The sequence below is a fragment of the Aspergillus vadensis genome (genome assembly GCF_003184925.1).
Source record: "Aspergillus vadensis CBS 113365 unplaced genomic scaffold BO88scaffold_10, whole genome shotgun sequence".
Lineage (NCBI taxonomy): Eukaryota > Fungi > Ascomycota > Eurotiomycetes > Eurotiales > Aspergillaceae > Aspergillus > Aspergillus vadensis.
The window spans coordinates 314,137-334,685 of NW_020292048.1; the positions used below are offsets into that span (position 1 = coordinate 314,137).

Here is a 20,549-nt window from a genome sequence, read left to right on the forward strand (position 1 = left end):
GCCGCCCTTGCTGCTAAGCCCTGCAGCAGATCCGTTGCACGACATCGTGTGTGATCGCTTACCACCATATTGATCTTCTACCAATTGAGCGCCCCAGACGGGATAGAGGTTGCTTCACTAGTTATATATTATCATTTGATTTTGACTGAAGAATCGTGAATAAGAAAGCCTACACCGCCCCAATCAGACTTCGCCTAGTTGCCAAATACCGGAGAGCTGTCTCAGTTTGGAGGCGGTTTTTCTCTAGTAGTCGTGTTCAGCCATCATTGCTCATCGGTTAAGGCAATACACAGAAAGATTATTTCCATCACATTCCCATCACGTGGCTTGTTATATTTCAGAATTTGATGCTAGTAAGTCAACATGAGCAGCCATACGCACATGATAGCACGATGTGTAAAAGCAGCACTTAGCTCAAACGATACGGAACATCACGAAGCCACGTACGCAGAAAACTCATACCCGTTGTGTCTACTGGACTGGCTCGACGGGTGTGATCTGCTACATCCTTGGGTTGAGATAAGAAGTGGCGGGAATAGGATGAAGAGCGAAATTTACTGCCTGAAGCTAAGAAAAAATGGAAGAAAATCTTTCTGGTCATAAACCAATAGAATAGAAAGTTGCAGCTAGGGCTCCTATTTGTAGATGAACTAAATGGACCATTGCGTTAACCTAAGATTGCTGACTATGGAAACCTCAAAGTTAGAATTAGCTGGCCTGAGTGTGACTACACTAGCTGGCATCCCCTTCATAGAACTCAAAGGTCCCATAAGGCGGACCGGCTTTCGCCTGACGATCCTTTGCTCTGTACGACTTAAACTTGTACATGCTGTTTACTACGGAGTACTCGATAAGCTCTTGCCAATATAGATACTCGATGTATAAGCTGAAAAGAAGAGGAGAAGATATATCCTTCAAATAGTACATCTCATTTAAATCCACCCACATAGAACTCCGCAGCGTCATCATAAAGGCAACATACAATCAACAAGCCCTGAACATCATGATCTCTCAAATCACTCCAACATAGCTCCTTCCCCAACTTCACTCGCCCTCTCCACCACCCTCTTGTATCCCTGTTCCCGCTTCAACCTCTCCACATACCCATGCAAAAGCGGATACTCGCTCCTCGATATAATTCCCAACGCAAACCCCACAGACACCGGCACACTCAACTGAATATCCGCAAGCGTGAGATCCTTTCCACACATGTACGGCCCCCCATCAGGCGCCGTAGCAAGCTGCTCTTCCAGGAATCCGAAATGAGTTTTGAATTCGTTGTCTAGGAACTCAGAATTGACTTTCGATGCGATGAAGTTCGGGATGGGCTTCAGAAAGAATGGAATAGGTGCGTTTTGAAGCGCTATATCTCATCACTATACCTTTGGTATTGGGTAACCTAAGAGGTTGGGGAAAAGCTCACCATCAAAAACCAATCTTATCTGCAAAACACTCATCAAGCTCCCCTCCACATAGCTGTCATAAAATTCATGTCTCATCCATGCCTCTGTTTCGCCGCCTAGCTCTTTTTCCTTTCCGGGCTCATATTTCCTAGGAATGAGCTTGGCAGTTGTGGCTTCGTCGGCAAAATGCTCAACTAAGTAGCTCATAATCGGGCTCGTCTCGGCCAGGATGATAGGTTTGGAGGTCGGGGAGGGCGGCTGGATGGATACTGTGGGCGATTTGCCAAGAGGGTGTATTTTTTTCAATTCTGCGGGCGCAGTGCCTGTCGGATTGCGCTTGAAGGGTTGGATAGAGTATTCGAGATTCAGCTCCTCCATTACCCAAGCGATGCGTTGGGCGCGGGACCGCTCGAGCCTGTTGTTCTGTTAGTTGAAGTAGGGTATTAGAGGTGGGAAGAGATGTACCAATCAAGGACGATTTTGGCACCGCGGTTTGCGCTCATTTTGATGTGTTATGTTGGATGTAGGTGTAGTAGTAGATTACTGAATAAAAGTGAGTGTCTTGTTGCTGGGTAGAGTTGGGTTATTTATATTCATTTTCTGCTGACATAGATACGCAGTATGTCGTCAGCCCAAGAAGTAGATATGTGGATAGATACTCTTTGTCTCTGAGGGATTTCTATGACTCCACTGTTTGGTCACGTCCCGCTGGTAATTGCTTTCTTGGTAGGTAAGTCGGGCATCGCCGGCACGAATTACGGGACGACGTCAGCACTAGTAAATTCTACGGTGAGGGGCGCAGAAAATCATCGTATCAGCTGACAGCGGGATGAACATTGAGCGAGTGTCAGACGCACCCTTCAGTAGCCTCATAGACTTAGCTAATATAAGATTGATGTCATCCTTGTGGTCGTGTTTAAATTAGACTCAATCTCCCACGCCCTAGCATTGACATCCCCGAGTCCCGCATTCGACGCCAACCTAAACCCTAACCTAGTTATTTCCCTGTAACAGCTTAAACAACAACCCCATTCAGTTCATCCGCCGCAAGCTGCAACAAATCTTCCTGTCCCAACACGTTCTGCGTGTAGCGCGAATTGAACCTCAACACCTTCTTCACCTGATTATACGTGTCCACGTCCAACACCAACGGCAATCCACTGACATACCACGACACGCCCTCAGTGCAAGGCGGCGTAGTCAGGGACCCAGAGTATGTGTAAATATCGTTGTTCAAGAAATGTCTCGAGACACTACTGAAATCCAGCAGTCCAAGCTCGGTGGTGCTTCCCGGCTCGGCGATTTCATTGACGTCTGCGAAGATGGTATTTAGCAGGGGTGTGCTATGGTCCTTGGTGGAGGTCAGATCTATGACAAAGCCCACCACAGCGATGCTTCCATCTGTGTTTGGGATTCTTAGTTAGCATGAAGGGAAGTAAGCACAGAAGGGGGTCAATCTCATACCTTCATCCGAAAACACAAAGTGGGCTTCCATGGGGAAATACTCCTCATCAATCCGGTGCTCAGAAGGCGTATGGAAATGAAACTGCGCCAGGGTGTAGGTATTGTTGCCTACAACGAGGGTGCCATTTGTCAAAGGCACTTCGATGGTGGTGCCGAGGTTCTCGAATTCGAGGTCAGAGACCGTAGGGATATAGAGAGTGACGGTGCTATTGTTGACCTTTGAAATCTCAGAGCTGCCGATCACGATAGGCGACTGGTGTGTCCCTGTTGCGCAAGCAACGTTGGCGCTTGGGTCAAGGCCGTACCAGTTCAGTGGGCCTTGCGTAGCAGTGTAGCCATAGCTGGGGACGGATGCACGTCGAGCAAGAGGGGTGTTGTGGTAGCAGCTAGCTGCAACGGCGGGAATGAGAGGGAGGAGGGAAGTTAGACGCATTGCGATAGTAGATAATAGTAAATAAGGTTATCAATATAGTATGTAGATGAGTTTATGCAGGGATTGGGGACCCTGTGGTCGTGGCTAGTCTATATACTTGCATTTCCTGGTTTGTTGTTGTTGTATGTTAATAGGTGTATGGATGACCATTCAGGAATTCCAGCGCTGGTTACATTAGCCTCAATTATGAGAAGACGACTACTAAGTGACGATGGAGGTAGTATCCGAATTCTTGGGCTTCTTCCTTTGGATGTCAGGGTGGCCATTACTTAGTCAAGCAGCTATTGTACCGCGAGAGTGGATTGGTTGTTGTCATATCCCACCCCTGCATGCCAGACATTAAGAAATCCGGGGACATAGACATTTCCCTCTTTACCTACCCGTCCCTTGCATGTAGAATGCTGAGGCGCTACCATAAACCGGATTGTAGTCCTGATCAATTGTAAAATTGGCATTGTTGTTGTCTAATTCTTCTCTGGTCAAGTGACAGACAGGAAGACCAAGCGACGGGAATTGACAGGGAACGGAAATAGTCTCCATCCCTAAAGTCAATTTAATCATTCTTCTGGGTTCCATTGAGAAAACCAAGGAAGAATTTGTCGATCAATTCTTGGAGATACTTCAAGCAGGCTTTGTAGAAAGCTTAATTAGAATCCTAAACCGGCCATGATGCTCTAGTAGTCACACTGACTGCAGATGCAGCTCAATTTCTAGAGTGGGTGTCAATATGGAGCCAAGGTCGCCGATATGCTTTGTATGGCCAAGCAGCCAAGCAATAATACCAGAGAGTAAGCCCATCAAGGAACACCCAAGAGAAGGTCGTGATAATCCGTACTCAACGGTATCACCACGCACCGTCGTTATTCAACTGGAGGAATGTTATCCTTCGGTTCTCTGCAGGTACTGAAATCCGAATTGGAATGAGTATATCCGCTATGCCCGCGTAAGTAAGTCAAACTGTCAATAGTGGAAGTAGTGTAGCATTGGAATGGAGCACTATCGGGTAGCCTAGAGGCGGTAGTAGCTCCATTATGCATATCCACTAGACCCAGAGTATAAAGTACTAGGCATGGATTGATAGGTAATTCCGAGACTCTGGTCTAATGTGTACCCGATACTGGACAATCTAACATCATTCAACTACTCTTCTAAACGCTACCGGTATCTCCGAGCCGTATCCCTGACTCATGCGCCCCCAACTAGATATTTGCCGCCGGCCCCAACCAGCGCCCGGTGTTTCATATGAATTTCTGACGGGCGCATGCGTCAGCGACTGGCTCCTACCCTACGATTGAGAAGTCAAGTAATGGTGTGAACATGTCCGCTGACTCCATGCAAAACTCCTTAATTGATTGTACTACAAAATAGGCTGGTTTATACAGTTGCGATAAATCAATACCTATGGCCAGCCATTGGTGATCTCGTCTAAAGAAGCAACCCCGCGAATGCGCCCAGCCCAAGGATCGTCATCAAGGACCCGCTGTAGGAGAGACCACTAGCACCACTGCTGGATGTAGAGGCGGAGCTCGAACTTGAAGAGCCAGAGCTCGAGGACGACGAGCTCGATCCCGAGCTACTGGACGAGTTGGTCGACTTGGACGATGTGGTGGTGTTGTAGGCGTCGATACTTGTGTAGTCGCCAGTCTTGTCCGTGTAATTGTAGTACTCAGCGGGGGTGTAGTTGATGATGCTGACCGACTCCAGATACATGATGAATGGGCCGTCGTCGTAATCGGTCTCACCACCGGCCCATTCGATGGTTCCTTCGGAGTTGTCGGGATCACCGCCAGCCCAGATACCGACACGGACGGTCATGGGGGTCTGGGGATAGTTCTTGCCATCGACAGCGTCCGCATACTCCAGGGTACGCACGACAGTACCATCGAGGATCCATTCGGTCTTGCTGGATGTCCAGTTGACTCCATAGGTGTGGTAGGTTTCTTCGGGGGTCGTCACGTTCACGGTGGTGGCACGGTCGTAGGACGTGGTGTTGCCTTTGCCAAAGTAGTTTGTCTGGATTTCCGAGTCCCATGTACTGACTTGCTCCTGCATGGGGTTAGCATTGGTAGCTTTGAAGTTGGATAGGGCCGTACCCAGTCAATCTCATCCAAGTCGTTGGACTCCATTACACTGGTGCTGACGATACCGGTGCCGTTGGCAGCGCGGAACTTGACCTCCACATAGCCGAAGAAGATGTAGAAGTTGGATTCGATAGTAGGGGCATCGCCCTGCTGGCTGATAACAAATTCAGCACCTTTGGAGGTGCTGTTCACAGAATCGGCGGTTACATTCCATCTATCACGCCAAGACGAGCCCTCGGTGAAGTTGGTGGTCAGGGACCACTGGTTGAGACCCTTGTCAGGTGGGCAGGTTTCTGAGAGTGTGAGTCAATTATATTACTCTCGGATAGAGTCGTCGGATACATACTGTTCGTGGGGTTGCAACTAGAGTATGTCTGAGCTGCACTGAGAGGCACTGTGGCCGCAAGGGCAGTCAATGCCCATGACATATATGACTTCATGGTAATAATCAACGAATGAACTTTTTGAGCGAGTGACTGGTGTATTTGAAACGAAAGAAAGCTGCAACGGACGCTGACAACGAGTGTAAGTAGGAGGAAACGGGATTACAGACTGTATATAGGGTACTGAATCATGACCATGGTTGACACAAACACTCAGGGGCAGGCTAGCGAAGGCAGCAGCAAATATTGAGGTTGGCTATAAATTCTCCCTCTTGCTGGGCGCAAGAGCGCTTCCACTGCGTGTGGCCAAGGATGCATAGCCTGGGCAGTGCACTTGGTACATCTCATTGGAGGAGGGAGTGGAGCGGCTGTCTTGGAAGACGGTGTGTTGGCAAGCGGTTGGCTCTGACGCGGCAGCAAGTCCACGAGGGATGGGGCCATGCGTCGGCCACAAAGCTTGATGAGAGGCGATGAGATGGCTTGCGCGTCCGCCCAGAAGACGGTTCCTGAACACTTACCCGGCAACAGGCACTTGGCCCGAACGGGAAAAGTGCTGTCGTGGACTGTGGATGCGCATGACGCCTATGAAGACTCAGCCCAATGCAACAACAATGGAAGGAATAATTTCGAAGAATTATTCTCGTCTAATTTGGAGAATAGTATCAGCTTCTCCAGCAGATTCACTTTGTCTAAACCTCAGTGGCATTACCCTAAGCCATTGCTGAAGCGCGGGAGCGAGCCGAAATTCGAGCGTTATCCCAAACTCAGTGGGATGGAAAGATATGATTAAGAACATTGAACAAAATCCAATGGGATCGGCTCCGGAAGATCAGTCAGATGGTTCGGTCCCAGTCTCCGCTACTGTCTTTAGGTCCGAACCGAATCTCAACCAGTAAACGAGCCCGACGCCATGAAACTGCGGATCCCGTCGTGGCAAATGCGTACTTTTATCTTGCCAACGTATGTCTGCGTGCCTTGTGACCATGTGTCATATTAGGTTTGAGGCTCGACTCAAGGCCATTCTAGAATTTCCATTTCCGGTCTGAACCTGAGGTTAACTATATGATGGATGTTCCCGGGAATCTGGACATTCCTGGAACCACCGTCACGAATAGAAACAAAGATGTTGATCTTTATCCCCACTGATGCTATCGGCTAAGGTTTGTGCCAGATAGCCATGACTAGTAGTAGCACAAAGTACATAAGGAATCGCACATCACCTGCTAGCGAGCATGCTGCTTCTATATTAAGATTGGGGTCTTACCTACTCTCCCTGGACCATATCACGGGCCTGCGTAGCCCCAGATGTCTTGCTTGTCCAGTCGACTGCTCTTGAACTGCTAGAAGCTCCACAGAGGTTGACACATAAAAATGAGCTAATAATGCGATAAATTGAAACGATAGAATCTGATGACGTGATATGGTTGGAGCGCATAAGAAGGCATAGGTAGCAAAACGTGCCCATTCATCATCCCCTGACTCGCATGTGAGATCTCTCTTCCAGGTCACTTTACCACGTCTCTCACATTTAAAACACCTCAAACAAGGTGCCCAAAATTTGCTAGAGAACGACTGTTGTGATTCATGAAGACACTAATTTGCTGCTTGTTCACTCTCATTACCAATGGGTGATACCCAACTTCCACTGTCTGTATTTTTTCGAGTGTCACAAATATCGATCTCAGAGCGCACCAGATGCTGTGGAGGAAAAGCGACCAACTTATCTCGTTTTCTTATTCAGCCTAATCAAATCTATGGGGGTCTCATCAGCATTCCGACATCCGATATACTATCTACGGACCGTGGCTCAACCCGATCCATACATTCCTAGATGTCTATTACAAGGTTCTTTACACTTGCCGTTTCGATCTATTGTGGCATTTATCGAGATCTGAGAGTCTTAATAGGTCTTTTCTACGCTATTGTCGTTGGCCTCGCGTCAGAGCCGCCCTCAGCACACTCAAGATGGAAGAGATATACATGACCCGAACATGTGAGTATACCAAGGCCTTCCTATTTCTAATCTACCCAACGCCGACGTAAAGTCCGACTGATTCAACAGGATGACTATTGGTCTCAACGGTGGCAGCCACCACTAGAGACGGGGAACTTGATACAATAATATATACAAGGTTGATGTTTTTGCTCAAATAACGCTCCCCCCAATGCATCTATGCTGAATGCGTGTACCGCACAATGCAAAGGCATCACTAAATGTAATAATGTGGCTTATCACGATCGGATAAGGCTTGCAGGTTCCCGATTTCGTCGTCGGCATGAATGCGAAGACAGTCGGAATTGTGGTCATGGAGAAAGAATCGAATTTGAGGTTGCGGCTCCGGAGCCACAGCCTACATCGGTCACAGGGCATGCTTTTTCTATTCCAGCAGAATTACGATGCACCAGGATGACAATTTTCTCACAAAGTGCTGGAGTGCAGAGATAAGAAGCAGAAAGAACTGGTTGGTTGTCTGGCAAATCGTCAACCCGAAGATGGTTATTGTGCTTTCTGACTCGAGGCACAGCATAAGCATGTTCAGCTGAGTTGGAAGGCCTCGAACATTTCCCGGGGCAGTGCCAAGAAAGTTGTTTTGACGTAGCTTGATAGAAGAAATCTCGGCTTCTTCTCCGTCAGTCTTGCCAATGGTCTCTGTCAAGGTGGTGACCTTCTCGGGGTAGTACGGATCCCTTGCGTTGGGTCAACTGCTCCCCAGACCTTGAGCTTTTGGACTGATGTTTTCCTTTACTTCGCGAACTTGTGAGTCGCCTGCGATGAAAGTGTAGTCATTTCGCTCTATCAGAGGTGTGGCCAGCTGGACTGACAAATCTATGTATGGATGTCGTGTTTGTACTTTTGTGAGGAGTAGATGGTGGTGCAGAAGCAGGGCATTATGCCTGATGTTATCCATTTGGTGGCAGTATACCGGCATAATTAACTCACGTCGCGAAGTAGGAAAGTCATCCAAGCAATGCGAAAGATGACTGCTCCAGAGTCCTCATGTCAGACATACCAAACCATAGTAGGCTTTTATGTAGAGGGGAACCTCACACAGAATGAAGCACTGCATATAGCGAGATCCCCAGCGGGTGTACAGCAATGGGTAACTATGGAGTTAGGTTAGCAGTGTCACAGTACTATCCTCAAATGATTCGGGTTGAGGGGTTTCAGTTCAACGAGTTGACTTTCATTAAGGTCGACTGGGAATACGGTGCATGAAACTAACTATATATATAGCCGACGGTGGGTGGTATAATCCACGATGTGGTAAAATGCGTAGTAACTTCCAAATAATCAGCAAGCCCAGATATTGCGTCACTTAAAGATCCGATTGAAATGCTTAGACCGACTATGAGATAATCACAATAGTACGGGGTAATAGGGTTGGATATCCTGTCATGTCCTGGATTCCGGGCAGCGAACTTGTGCCCGGCTTTGCGTTAGATCATAGTGTCTAAATGGAAGCAACAATCCATCAGCGAATCAGATGGTCTACTGGTTAGCAACAGCATCATTGGTCTAGTGGTAGAATTCATCGTTGCCATCGATGAGGCCCGTGTTCGATTCACGGATGATGCACTATCTTTTTTCTTTTTGTTTTCTTCTTTGCTGATCTCAATTAGTTCCATTTACCCCTCATATCCGCCTCACTTTACTCCACTTCCTTCCACTTTCTTGCTTACTTGCCTGATCGGGATCAGATCATCCTTCATGTTCCTGGTTAAGACCATCCAGGTCTGCAGTTAACATGTCTTTTCGACACTTCCACTTTCTTGCCATTTCTGTGCCATTCGGGATTTGGACCTCGGATTCTCGCCACCATGGTACCTGGATACTGCAGCTAGTACACCTCACTAGGCATTAGCTCTTTCAGCTGAAGACAATTACAGGGATCGGTGACTGCCCGTAGCTACGATCGCCGACCCGCCGGGATTGGTCCCACCGCCCTGTTTGCTTATCGCCGACGGCTGAAGCGGAGGTTGGGCCAATGGACAACAGTCTCCCCAACTAGCTACCATTAGCTACCATTATAGTTGCAGCTAATAGATTAAAACGCAGAGACTTGCGGAATTGCTCCTTCGTGCGGAGACCAGCTGAGATAACAATCAGACCCGCATGGACTTGCCCCATCGGTGCCTTTCTTATCCGTCACGTCCGACCTCGGCAGCCCATTTCTCTGTACTATTTATTCATGTCTCTCGCTTTTGCTTGCTGGCTAGCAGGCACGGTAGGGAATTGAGAGGCACTCACCATGCAGCTCTCGTTGTTGGGTCTTCTTGGAGCGTTGGCGCTGCCTAGCGCGGCTGTTCCCCATGCGCGCGATGAGGGACAATGCAAGCAGACCACGGTTGCTATTCTGTATGACTACCATCGGGTGTGAAGTGCGATCCAAGCTAACCTCAACAGTGGTGGAGGAATGGCTGGTATTGCTGCTGCCGTAGGTCAATTCCTTTGTCGCTTCAGAAGGAATTCCACATGCTCACAGGTCATCAGCAAACGCTGCACAATGCCTCCATGGAAGACTTCATGATCCTCGAATACCGCGACACCATCGGCGGTCGCGCCTGGCATAAGCCCTTCGGCCAGGACAAAGATGGTAATCCGTACATCATTGAGATGGGTTGCAACTGGGTATGCCATGTACTCCAATTATCATACGGCACTGCTAACAATCACAGGTCCAAGGACTCGGCACTCCTGGGGGTCCGCAGAACCCCGTCTGGACACTGGTAAGTCTCCAGCCTTCATCACCACATCACAACTCTAACCCTCAAAAGGCCCAAGTCTACAACCTCTCCACCATCTACTCAAATTACAGCAACGTGTCGACCTACAACCAGTACGGCTACAAAGACTACTCCCAGCTGATCGACATCTGGGATGACATCTACGACGCCGCCGCCGCTCAAGCAGGTGTCATGCTCCTCGACAACCTGCAGGACCAGACTGCAAAAACGGGTCTGGCCCTGGCTGGATGGCGCCCTAAGGTCGACGATATGGAAGCGCAAGCTGTTGACTGGTGGTCATGGGGTGCGTCACCCACCTATCTCAAACCACACGTACACACCACTAACTATCACAAAACACAGACTTCGAAGACGCCTACACGCCTCTCGAAAGTTCCTTCATCTTCGGTGTCGCTGGCCAGAACCTCACCGTGAACGGCTTCAGCGACGAAGACAACTTCGTCATCGACCAACGTGGCTACAGCCACATCATCCACGGCATGGCGTCGACCTTCCTCAAGCCCAACGACACCCGCCTGCTGCTCAACAACCATATCACCAACATCAGCTACTCCGACTCCGGAGTGACCGTCCACAGCGCCGACGGCTCTTGCGTGCGCGCCTCCTACGCCATCTGCACCTTCAGTCTGGGCGTGCTGCAAAACGACGCCGTCACCTTCACCCCATCCCTGCCCGAATGGAAGAAGGAATCCATCGAAGGCTTCACCATGGCTACCTACACCAAGATCTTCCTCCAATTCAACGAGACCTTCTGGCCCGAGGACACCCAGTACTTCCTCTACGCGGACCCCTATATGCGCGGCTACTACCCTGTCTTCCAGTCCCTCAGCACCGAGGGCTTCTTCCCAGGCTCGAACATCATCTTCGTCACCGTGACAGAGCAATTCGCCTGGCGCGCCGAACGCCAGTCCGACGAGAAGACCAAGGCGGAGGTCATGGAAGTCCTGCGCAAGATGTTCCCGGAGAAGAACATCCCCGATCCCATTGCGTTCATGTACCCCCGGTGGACCCTGGAGCCTTGGGCGTACGGCAGTTACTCGAACTGGCCGCCCAGCACGACGCTGGAGATGCATGAGAACCTGCGTGCCAATGCGGGCAGATTGTGGTTCGCCGGTGAGGCGACCAGCCCGACCTACTTTGGGTTCTTGCATGGAGCGTGGTTCGAGGGCCAGGCTGCGGGACTGCATATCAACAGTATCTTGAACGGCACTTGCAAGGCGAACACTACTTGCAAGGGCAGGAAGCATTATGAGACGCTGCACGGAACGACGCCCTTGGCGGATTACAGTTTCGTGGATGGGTGGAACGGAAACAGTTTCTATGATTTTAACGATGATTAGACTGTTCCCCTCCCCCTCCCCCTCCCTCGTTCACTTTCACGAGCTGTACGCGGTGAACTAAATGTGGGTGGTGTAAAAATATAGTATGAACATAACATATCATCATTTGACCATCTATCTATCCATAACATCCAACCCATACATCACTCGTAATCATGACAAAACCCCTTTCCCCACCAGGGATGAAGAGGGGAATTTACCAATCACAAAAGTGCACATTAAGACTAACATTCCCATTCGTCATGACACCACCCTGACTAACACCATGACAAGTCTCCACGACGTCCTCGAACCCATTAAGACAGTCCTCGAAGCTATCAAACACGCCTGTCTTGCCCACGCTGGCGTGCACCTTCGTCGGGCTGGTCATGTTGTTGACGAAGTGGTCCCAGTCTCCGTAGAGCACGTTCCACCGGTACTGGCAGTATTGCAGGGAGTAGAATTCCTTGATGCTGATTAGGGAGGCGCAGTTCGAGCCACCGGTCTCGGGGTAGCAGATTGCGGAGAGGGCGACGGTGGGGAGGAGGGGGAGGAGAAGGGCGGAGAGATGCATGTTGCTTCTATTGTTTTATTGTTCTTGGATGTCTGGTGGGAAGTGGTTAGTTGGGTACATAAGGTGAAGGTTAGGGGGGAATGATTACTTTATTGGTTGTGAGATGGAGTATGTATGTAATAGAGGAATGAAGAATGGTGTGATGAAAGAAGGAAATAGCGAAGCGACCTAGCCCCGGGGATATACAGTAATAGGTATAAATACTCCCATTCCACCGACTACAGTTACTAGCTATCAAAGCAAGACAACTCACGCCAGGGGTACCTGCATCCCACCCTAAAGCGGGAATAGATCACCACGATCCTAAAACAAGCATCAGGAATGTTATGCATGTCTATCGAATTCAAATCGCAATTTCTATCTATCGCTAACAAACGCAAACCCAAAACGTGTGAAACAAATCAACCCTTACAGCTAGCCACTCACTCTGGTACATCAAATCCCCGGCAAGGGATTAAATCAAAAATCCCACTGCCCCAACCAATTCCCCATCAGCTCCCCCGTCACAGCTCCCAGGCCCTCCATGGTCTTGCTTGCCCCGCGCGTCTGCTCCACACTAATACTGGCCGAGAGCATCTCGCCCGCAAGTCCGCGGTAAAAGTCAAGTAGCTTCAGCGCGGGTTTTTCGCGCACCTCGGTCTCCGACGGCGATTTGATCGCCTCCAGCTCGTCCAGCCACTGGTCCAGCGGCACCGCCTGCATACCGGGGTACTTGGTCTGGATGGCGGGGACGAGGGTCGCCCAGGGTGTCTTGCAGGGGTTGACGAGATGGTAGACGGCGTGCGGAGTGGTAGATTGGTTTTGACGACGCGTGTGCATGAGTTCGGTGGTGATGGTCGAGAGGGTATCCTACCAATACCATCCAGATTAGCATCCATTCCCATCCAGACTTCTAAGTTAAAACAAAAGAGAACAGAGGGATCACTTACAACAGGCACCCAATCAACCTCAGCCCCACCCAAGCTCGCCGGCACCTTGCCAACAGCCTTACTCGTCTTCACCAACGTCGGCACCCACTCATCTAAATTCCACATTCCCTTCACACTCGTCGGGCCGGCAATCTGCCCAACCCTAAACACCGTCGTGGGCACACCCGGCCCTTCAGAGGCAGCCAGACAGAGCCTCTCCCCGACGAACTTCGACTCGCCGTACCCCTGCACCAGCACCGCATCGACATTCTCGATCGGCGTCTCCGGCACCACGGGGCCCAACTTCTCCGTCCATCCGCCGATGGTACTCACACTGGACACGAACGACAAGTGTGCGTTGTACTTGCTCCTCACACTGAAGGAAATGAACTCCACCACGCCCTTGATATGCGGGTCCTCGAAGGACTCGAGTGGGTGATTGAAGTTGACCTTCCACGCGTTGTGGATAATGAAGTCCACATTCTCCAGGAGGTCTGCGTACTTGGCCTCACTAAGACCGAAGCGTGGTGCGCCGAATGAGACAGTAAGGAATTCCACCCGGCTGGGGTTGAGCAACGCGGTGTCCAGACCCTTGTCGGCGAAGCTGCGCTGTTGGCGGTCGGCTGCGTCGGATCGGTTGAAGCAGTATACCTTTGCGACGTTGGAATCGGTCAGCAGGCTGTGCAGGAGGTAGGTTCCTAGCGAGCCGGTCGAGCCGGTAAGGACCACGGTGGACTTGGCCGGGGCAGGTACGGCAGGGGTGGTGCGGCGCGGGAGCTGGGAGGTGTATTTCTCGATGGTGGTGGCAAGGCGGTCGGCGCGGGTGATGGTCGTTGTACGCAGGTTGCCGGTTACTAGGTCGTGCAGGTAGACAGCGAGCTGGGTGATGGAGGGGTTGGAGTAGATCTGCTGCTGGGTAATTTCCTGGCCAGCGGGGTAGCCGGCAGCGACGACCGCCTTGTTGAGGGTTTTGGCGAGCTGGATGGTTTGCAGCGAATCCAGACCGGCGGCGTAGAGGTCCTCGTCGTCGCCAAGATCGGCGCGGTCGAGGAGGTTGGCGATGAGAGAGCGGACGAAGGTGTGGAGGTTGTCGATGGTGAGGGTAGTGGGGAGCTCGACAGCGGCGGTTTCTTCCTCTGCTGCTGCGTAGATAGCCTCGATCTCATCTTTGTAGTCCTTGTTCACGGCGTGGCGCTTCGTGGTGCCCTTGGGGGTCAGTTGGAAGGGCTTCTTGGGATCGGAAAGACGGATCTTGCTCTTTGCAATGCGGCCGTATTTGGGGACAGCTTCGTTGGCGCGCTCCACGGTGGGCCAGATGTCTTCGATGAAGGCTTTCTCGTCAATGGTTTCGCCCTCCAGAGCCCAATTGGGCTCGACGAGGAGGGCTGTATCGAAGCGGGCTTGGCCGATGAGCAGAGCACGGTGGACACGGGGGTGTCCCTCGACGATCTTCTCCAGGGTGATGGGATTCAGCTTCTCGCCATTGCTGAGCACGATCACGTCGTCGAGTCGGCCGTGGTATTTCCACAGGTGAGGATGCTCGGGGTGTCGGATGAAGAGGTCATTGGAGCGGTACTCGGTGAGATCTGGGAAGGTATGGAAGATGCCGTGGATTCGGCGACTGTCTGCTCGGCGGGGAATGACAAGCTCATACATATCGTCGCTGACATGCTGCATATCCACTCCATAGGCTGGGTTCCAGTCGAAGTAGCCCCATACATTCTTGCCTTGGGGGACGAGCGAGGAGACGATACCCATTTCGCTGGATCCGATGACGGTGATCATCTTGGTGAGTTGAGACAGGTCATCGCCGACTTCTGGAGCAAGAGGAGCACCGGCGAAATAGACGTATTCAAGGGTGCTGAGGGCAGTGCGGGCGGCCGGGACGTGGGACATGTCTTCGAGGAGGGAGGGAGGCAGCATAGCTGCCGCAGGCTTGGTGGCGGTGATAGCAGAGGTGATGAGGTCGGCGGAGAGAGGCTTTTCGGGGAGGATGACGAAGGGAATGTGGTGGAAGAGGGATTCGCAGAAGGCAAGTAGGCCCATGAGGTGGAAGAAGGGCGTGGTGGAGAGGACGAGGGTGTCAGGCTGGATGTTGTGAAACATGGTAGATTGCCGGAATTGCGGACGCGAGATGTATGCGGCGTAGTCGATGGTGGCGAGGAAGCCGTGCGTCAGGGGGACAGGTTTAGGCATGCCTACATAAATTAGATGTGTAAAAGATTAGGGCTGTGGGATGCGTACCCGTTGTGCCGGAGCTGTGGATGATGATGGCGACATCATCCTCGGCTTCCTGGTAGGTCTTGGTGTAAAGGTAGGGCTGGGCAGTGGTGCTGAAGAGCTCTGGAATGGAGGGCACTTCGTGGAAAGTAGTATCCGGGCGGAAGGCTTCAATTTCAGACACGCGGCGCTGCTTTTCTGGGGTGTAGAAGAAGGCGTGGCAGTCGGTAGCATGGAGGATGTGCTGGTAGGCTTCGTCGGAAAGACGGGTGGAGGGAAGGAGGGGCTGTCCTGTTAGACAATGAGTGTAACCTACAACAGGTGAAACATACCTTGTATCCCGTCTTATGAGCGGCCAAGAGGAAAATCAAGTATCGCACATCATTGCTCGCCATGTAAGCAATAGTCTCTGACTTCCGGGCGCGTCCGATCTGCTTCTCGATCCACCAAGCAAAGACATCCACCGCGCGGGCCAGACGCTGGACGGTCACAGTATCATAGCCATCGGAGACATCAGCACCCGTGGGGATGAGACCGATGCGCTGAGCCGGGTTGGCTTGAGCGAGGTGGTCGACGACCACTGGGAGGAGGCGTTGTCCGGGAGTGGTGGCCATTGGAGTAGTAAGTAGTATTAGAATTTATGAAGTATGAATTGGAAATAGCAAGTCTATATGCGATGAGAACAATGTTGAGCAAATAAAAATGAACAGAACACAATGCGATGATGAGGATAGAACCATAACTCGAGCGAGTTTGCCAGGTATTTATATCCAGGTGTCGTTTGGGTGCGCGATTTCAAACCAAAACTTGGACTTTATGGTGGCCAGGGAGGAGCCGATTATCCAGGCAAACGGTGACACTAGACGGACTTATGCCGGTGGAGCAGTTTGCAGTGACGCTGCCGATCAATTCTAGAATGTACCGACAGGGCTATGTTCATCACCTACCAATATCAACTAAACCTACTACAACAGTAATGACTACTTTCATGCACCAACAACCAATCCATCACCAACAATCAAGATGGGATACCAAATATCAATTTTCAACTCATTATCAAGAACAAGAACCTTGGCAAAACTATCCATTTACCACGGACTTCATCCACACCCCGAAAGCTTAGCAAACCAAGTCTCCGGTCCGGCTGTGGCGGCGGGATATCCGTCTCGGCGATACTCTAGTACCTAGATAAGAGTGATATCCTAATTCTGTTAGTGGTATCTTGGAATTCCTTCGGAATGCTTGCACTACGTACCCTGCTTGATCCGAGCCAGGGAAACAGTGCCGTCGTACAGTATTCCCTGATGCGGATTGCGCAACACCATCATACCATATCCATGTATGATTTACCCACCATCTACATCATCCACCACATACACTATGTAGCGGGCATCGGGCACAAGCAGTAAACACGGCAAACCGAGCACTGTGTTATTTCCGAGCAAAGAGAAAACAAGAATCAGAATGAAACCGTTGAGTGGGGCGAGAAAGGGCAATCCAAGTTGTCTGAATCAGAGGATATTACTGCTTTGGGTAATTCTGGAGCGTGGATCGGATTTCGGCATTCTCGATTGGGAGTTATGTTCCGTAAGAGTTATCATTGGTTGATATTAGTGGCGGTACTAACTGTATTAGGTAATATGCAACGAGGGGCTGTTTTATGCTACTCATGAACTTGTTTGTGGAGGAAGAGGGTGGGACAAGGATTAGTGATGATGATATTGTGCAGGGTATTGCATAAGTCGCTGATCATATGGATGTTAGGATACATGTCTGTGTCATTATAGTAGTACTTTCTAACCAACCTCTCTATCTACAATCCCAAATAAAGGTTTTGCAGGATGTGAAGTCTCCACGTGTACAGTGGTACCTGTTGAACGTTTATCCCTCCTGGTAATAATGATTTGCGCGGCACTTCACTTCAACCATTAGCTGACAGGATCTCTGATCCGTGGTTGAAGTTCGGATATAGATTAATCGATGGTGGATACTTTTACTGCCTCTCCCTCCTGAACCACAATTATAATGTAGCCATGTGGCAGCATATCTACCAACGGTCATCTAGCCCCTGCCCCGTTCCAGTCAGAAATAATAGACACAATCAATATACCTGTACTAATACCTAGTAAACCAAGCACAAAATCCCCCGCACCCTATACTCGGCCCCCATAATCCGCCACTACCCAAATACCTTCCATTCCACCAACCGCACCATCTCCCCCGTCTTAGGCGTAAACACCAACCTCAAAGCATCCGTCTTCACCTCATCCCAGCTAACCGTCGTGATTCCGTTCGCCACCGCCGAGCTATAATTCGCCTTACTCACCTCCTCCCACTCCCCTGTCGAGCCAGTGCTTTCCACCCGATAGCTCTGTGGCACATCATACCCCTGCGTACTATTCGCAAAGAATGCAATCTCGGCACTTGCTGTGCTTGTCGCATTTCCAAATTCTACTTGGTACCACACCTCTGTCCCATTGCCGACGGGACTATCCCACCCATTCGCGACATCCTCAATCCAATAGAACCAAACCCGTCCGTCGATGGCCGCGTGCACGTCGTCTGTGTCGGCGTCTGCCACAGATACACTACCCCGCGGATACTCGCTATCGGCGGCGAGTTGCACCGAGACGGCAATAGGACGGGAGACTTCTGGCGCAGAAGCGGAGCTTAATTCAACCGTGAGACGGGTGAGGGTCTTGCTAGTAGCCACTGTTTCGCCGTCGACTTCAACGACGAGACCTACCGTGCCGTATTGACTGCCCGTGGAGTCCCATTGCACGGCGACATCATGGCCGTGGTAGAGAATGCGCTCGGCACGGAAGTAGCTCACTGCCGAGGCGTCCGCCTGGGGGTTCACTTCCAGAACATCATCCGCGCGAGGTCGGATGCCCACGTAGCCCGAGAGAATAAGATCGACGAAGCCCGAGTGGAAGTAGTGCGGCGAGCGGGGCAAGCCGACGATAGGGCTACCCGTGTCAGAGTAGTAGTCTTCTTCGATGTCGAGGACGCCGCCGCGGGCGGGGTTGTAGTGCAGTTGGGCGTACTGCCGGAGGATGCTGGTGTAGTCTGCGGTGGTGATGACGCCTGTTGCGGCGGTCTTGGGGTAGTGATCGAGGAGGTTGGCGAGGCCCGTTAGGACTTGCGTGGTTTGGTAGGGCCAGGCTGGGCCGTTCCACTGGCACTCCGGGTTGGAGCCGTCGTAGCGGTATTGGACCATGTAGTATTGGTAGCTGGGTTCGTTGGTGCGGAGGCCATGCTCGCCCGCCAGCTGCGAGGAATTGAGGATATGAGACCATGCGTTGGCGTAGGTGGTATTATCGTCTGGAAGGTCGTGCGTCCAGGGGACGTAGCCGACGAGTTCGCGGCCGCGGATGAAGTCCCAATAGGTGACGTATTCGTTGTCTTCCTCGTAGCGATCGATGAAGTGCTCGAAGGTGCTGTTCCAGAGGTCGTCCTGAAGGCGGGTCTTCAGGGCGCTCGCCAGTTGGGTGTACTGCTCGCGGACGGCAGTGTCGCCGGTGAGGTTGGCGATGTGGGCGATGGCCAGGGCGTTGGCGTATTGGTAGCTGTTGATGCTTGGTCGGAAGGCATATCCGCCTGTGAAGCCGTCTTCGCCACCGGAGGCATCGATGCTGGAGATGGTGTATTCGGTCGCGTCAGTCAACGGCTGGATCCAGTAAAGGTCTTTCAAGGTGTCGTAGCCACCGACGCCGAGGGTGGTGGAGTTCCAGCCGGCGTAGACGGTCTGCATGGAGGAGAGCAGAGGAGTGGCATCATCGGCGACACCGTTGACTAGGTAGGCCTGCCAGACGCCGTCGGCCATGCATTCGGAGAATTGGTAGGGGTCGCCATTGGGACCGAAGAGGAAGGACGAGTAGTCGCTGGTGAAGCGACGGTCGCGACACCAGCGGCCTTCGCGCAGATGGAAGTTAGAGGCATCGATCAGCAGGGCATACGGTTCTTCCTGCCAGCTGACGTCGTTGAGAAACTCTGTCGTGATATAGCCGTAGGAACCAAGGTCGCGCTGATGGGCCCGGAATATACTCCAACGATAGTAGTAGACATCTTGGATGTCGGAGAGATCGGTCTCAAATAGAGGGATCCGATCGCTATACCAAGGCGCATCGTTGCCAAAGTATTTGCTCAAGATAGAGTCGGCATCAAGGGCAGACGCGCCAAGAACGCCTGCCAGGGCGAGGACCTGCAGAGACCGCATGATGGATGTGCGTCATGGTAAAGGTAAGTAGAGCGATCGTTGTACTCTTATTTGAATGAGAATCATAGCGCACTCTCCCCAGGGACAATCTCCGGTGGAGGAGAGGGGATGGTATTTAACCGCAGGGGATTTGGAGGGCATGGAATTCGCCGATTGGCGGGTTTCGGCGATCAGGGGAGAATGTCTAGCAAACCACGCAATTAAGCTCACCAAGTCTCTCCTGCGGGGGTTGGCTCGGACGTGCAGTTCTTCAGAGTTCAGACACCCCAGACGGGGTAATTCTGCATCTGCAAATCATCTGGCCACTGCTTTTCTGGGTGGGTTGGTGGCATGACAACTTGGGCGCATCCTAAGTTGGGAGAGACATAGGGTATGAATCAGGATATCAGCTCACGTTTGTCTACACGGAGTATCGCAACCGTCTATTGGAATGTTTTATCATAAGGTATTTGAACCGACTAAGATGAGAGTGGAGTCCCACAACCAAATATAAAAGTGAGAGGGGAGGCGGGGGGTAAAAAGAAGTGGGAAGAAAATGAATGCATCATCCGTGAATCGAACACGGGCCTCATCGATGGCAACGATGAATTCTACCACTAGACCAATGATGCCGGTAGATGTTAGATGGGTTATTTTTTTAAATAATTGATCCATAACACATTGATATATTTCATTTCCATGATCTTCCCCTCCTATACGTTTTGGGTGAATGACAGAATATGTAAACGCCATCTCACAACTACCTTCACACATATATTGGAAGTGCTGAAGGATGAGCGCCTCTTGACTCCAAGAGCTA

The 20,549-nt window shown here is 51.1% G+C and overlaps 7 protein-coding genes and 2 non-coding genes across 9 annotated transcripts; 2 read left to right on the top strand and 7 right to left on the bottom strand.

Annotated features, from left to right (window-relative positions):
- Window positions 1-943: 943 nt before the first annotated feature.
- Window positions 944-2,047, bottom strand: BO88DRAFT_35012 (glutathione S-transferase). The gene is made up of 4 exons (XM_025703483.1): window positions 2,012-2,047; window positions 1,869-1,946; window positions 1,424-1,818; window positions 944-1,363 (listed from the first exon to the last, which is right to left on the bottom strand). Exons 2-4 carry the CDS (start codon window positions 1,904-1,906, stop codon window positions 1,017-1,019), a joined length of 780 nt encoding a protein of 259 aa, XP_025563278.1. The 5' UTR covers window positions 1,907-1,946; window positions 2,012-2,047; the 3' UTR covers window positions 944-1,016.
- A 298-nt stretch (window positions 2,048-2,345) lies between these two features.
- Window positions 2,346-3,300, bottom strand: BO88DRAFT_387592 (carbonic anhydrase; the record flags this gene model as incomplete). The annotated part of the gene is made up of 2 exons (XM_025704824.1): window positions 2,346-2,804; window positions 2,868-3,300. The coding sequence occupies 2 exons, from the start codon at window positions 3,298-3,300 to the stop codon at window positions 2,419-2,421; spliced, it is 819 nt and encodes a 272-aa protein (XP_025563279.1). The 3' UTR covers window positions 2,346-2,418.
- A 1,425-nt stretch (window positions 3,301-4,725) lies between these two features.
- BO88DRAFT_443518 (glycoside hydrolase family 16 protein) lies at window positions 4,726-5,863 on the bottom strand (the record flags this gene model as incomplete). The annotated part of the gene is made up of 3 exons (XM_025710029.1): window positions 5,728-5,863; window positions 5,394-5,674; window positions 4,726-5,346 (listed from the first exon to the last, which is right to left on the bottom strand). Exons 1-3 carry the CDS (start codon window positions 5,819-5,821, stop codon window positions 4,726-4,728), a joined length of 996 nt encoding a protein of 331 aa, XP_025563280.1. The 5' UTR covers window positions 5,822-5,863.
- A 3,407-nt stretch (window positions 5,864-9,270) lies between these two features.
- Window positions 9,271-9,341, top strand: BO88DRAFT_t135. The gene has a single exon. It is a non-coding gene; the product is annotated as a tRNA-Gly (tRNA).
- Window positions 9,342-9,999: 658 nt separating this feature from the next.
- On the top strand, window positions 10,000-11,961 carry BO88DRAFT_443519 (putative flavin containing polyamine oxidase). The gene is made up of 6 exons (XM_025710030.1): window positions 10,000-10,121; window positions 10,170-10,200; window positions 10,257-10,394; window positions 10,442-10,492; window positions 10,541-10,793; window positions 10,853-11,961. The coding sequence occupies exons 1-6, from the start codon at window positions 10,015-10,017 to the stop codon at window positions 11,848-11,850; spliced, it is 1,578 nt and encodes a 525-aa protein (XP_025563281.1). The 5' UTR covers window positions 10,000-10,014; the 3' UTR covers window positions 11,851-11,961.
- Window positions 11,962-12,027: 66 nt separating this feature from the next.
- BO88DRAFT_461820 (uncharacterized protein) lies at window positions 12,028-12,403 on the bottom strand (the record flags this gene model as incomplete). Its single annotated transcript, XM_025711190.1, has 1 exon — window positions 12,028-12,403. The coding sequence occupies one exon, from the start codon at window positions 12,401-12,403 to the stop codon at window positions 12,047-12,049; it is 357 nt and encodes a 118-aa protein (XP_025563282.1). The 3' UTR covers window positions 12,028-12,046.
- A 418-nt stretch (window positions 12,404-12,821) lies between these two features.
- On the bottom strand, window positions 12,822-16,145 carry BO88DRAFT_461822 (NRPS-like enzyme; the record flags this gene model as incomplete). Its single annotated transcript, XM_025711191.1, has 4 exons — window positions 12,822-13,252; window positions 13,333-15,509; window positions 15,556-15,817; window positions 15,864-16,145. The coding sequence occupies 4 exons, from the start codon at window positions 16,143-16,145 to the stop codon at window positions 12,863-12,865; spliced, it is 3,111 nt and encodes a 1,036-aa protein (XP_025563283.1). The 3' UTR covers window positions 12,822-12,862.
- A 1,509-nt stretch (window positions 16,146-17,654) lies between these two features.
- Window positions 17,655-19,826, bottom strand: BO88DRAFT_404528 (six-hairpin glycosidase). The gene has a single exon (XM_025706648.1). The coding sequence runs from the start codon at window positions 19,748-19,750 to the stop codon at window positions 17,711-17,713; it is 2,040 nt and encodes a 679-aa protein (XP_025563284.1). The 5' UTR covers window positions 19,751-19,826; the 3' UTR covers window positions 17,655-17,710.
- Window positions 19,827-20,290: 464 nt separating this feature from the next.
- BO88DRAFT_t145 lies at window positions 20,291-20,361 on the bottom strand. The gene has a single exon. It is a non-coding gene; the product is annotated as a tRNA-Gly (tRNA).
- Between the last annotated feature and the right edge of the window lie 188 nt (window positions 20,362-20,549).

Coding starts and splice junctions, on each gene's coding strand:
- BO88DRAFT_35012 (XM_025703483.1), bottom strand. CDS start 1,906: ATGAGCGCAAACCGCGGTGCCAAAATCGTCCTTGATTG. Junction 1,819..1,868: donor GCCAAAATCGTCCTTGATTG/GTACATCTCTTC, acceptor ACAGAACAACAG/GCTCGAGCGGTCCCGCGCCC. Junction 1,364..1,423: donor GATAAGATTGGTTTTTGATG/GTGAGCTTTTCC, acceptor GATGAGATATAG/CGCTTCAAAACGCACCTATT.
- BO88DRAFT_443519 (XM_025710030.1), top strand. CDS start 10,015: ATGCAGCTCTCGTTGTTGGGTCTTCTTGGAGCGTTGGCGCTGCCTAGC. Junction 10,201..10,256: donor TGGCTGGTATTGCTGCTGCC/GTAGGTCAATTC, acceptor ACAGGTCATCAG/CAAACGCTGCACAATGCCTC. Junction 10,493..10,540: donor AGAACCCCGTCTGGACACTG/GTAAGTCTCCAG, acceptor AACCCTCAAAAG/GCCCAAGTCTACAACCTCTC.
- BO88DRAFT_404528 (XM_025706648.1), bottom strand. CDS start 19,750: ATGCGGTCTCTGCAGGTCCTCGCCCTGGCAGGCGTTCTTGGCGCGTCT.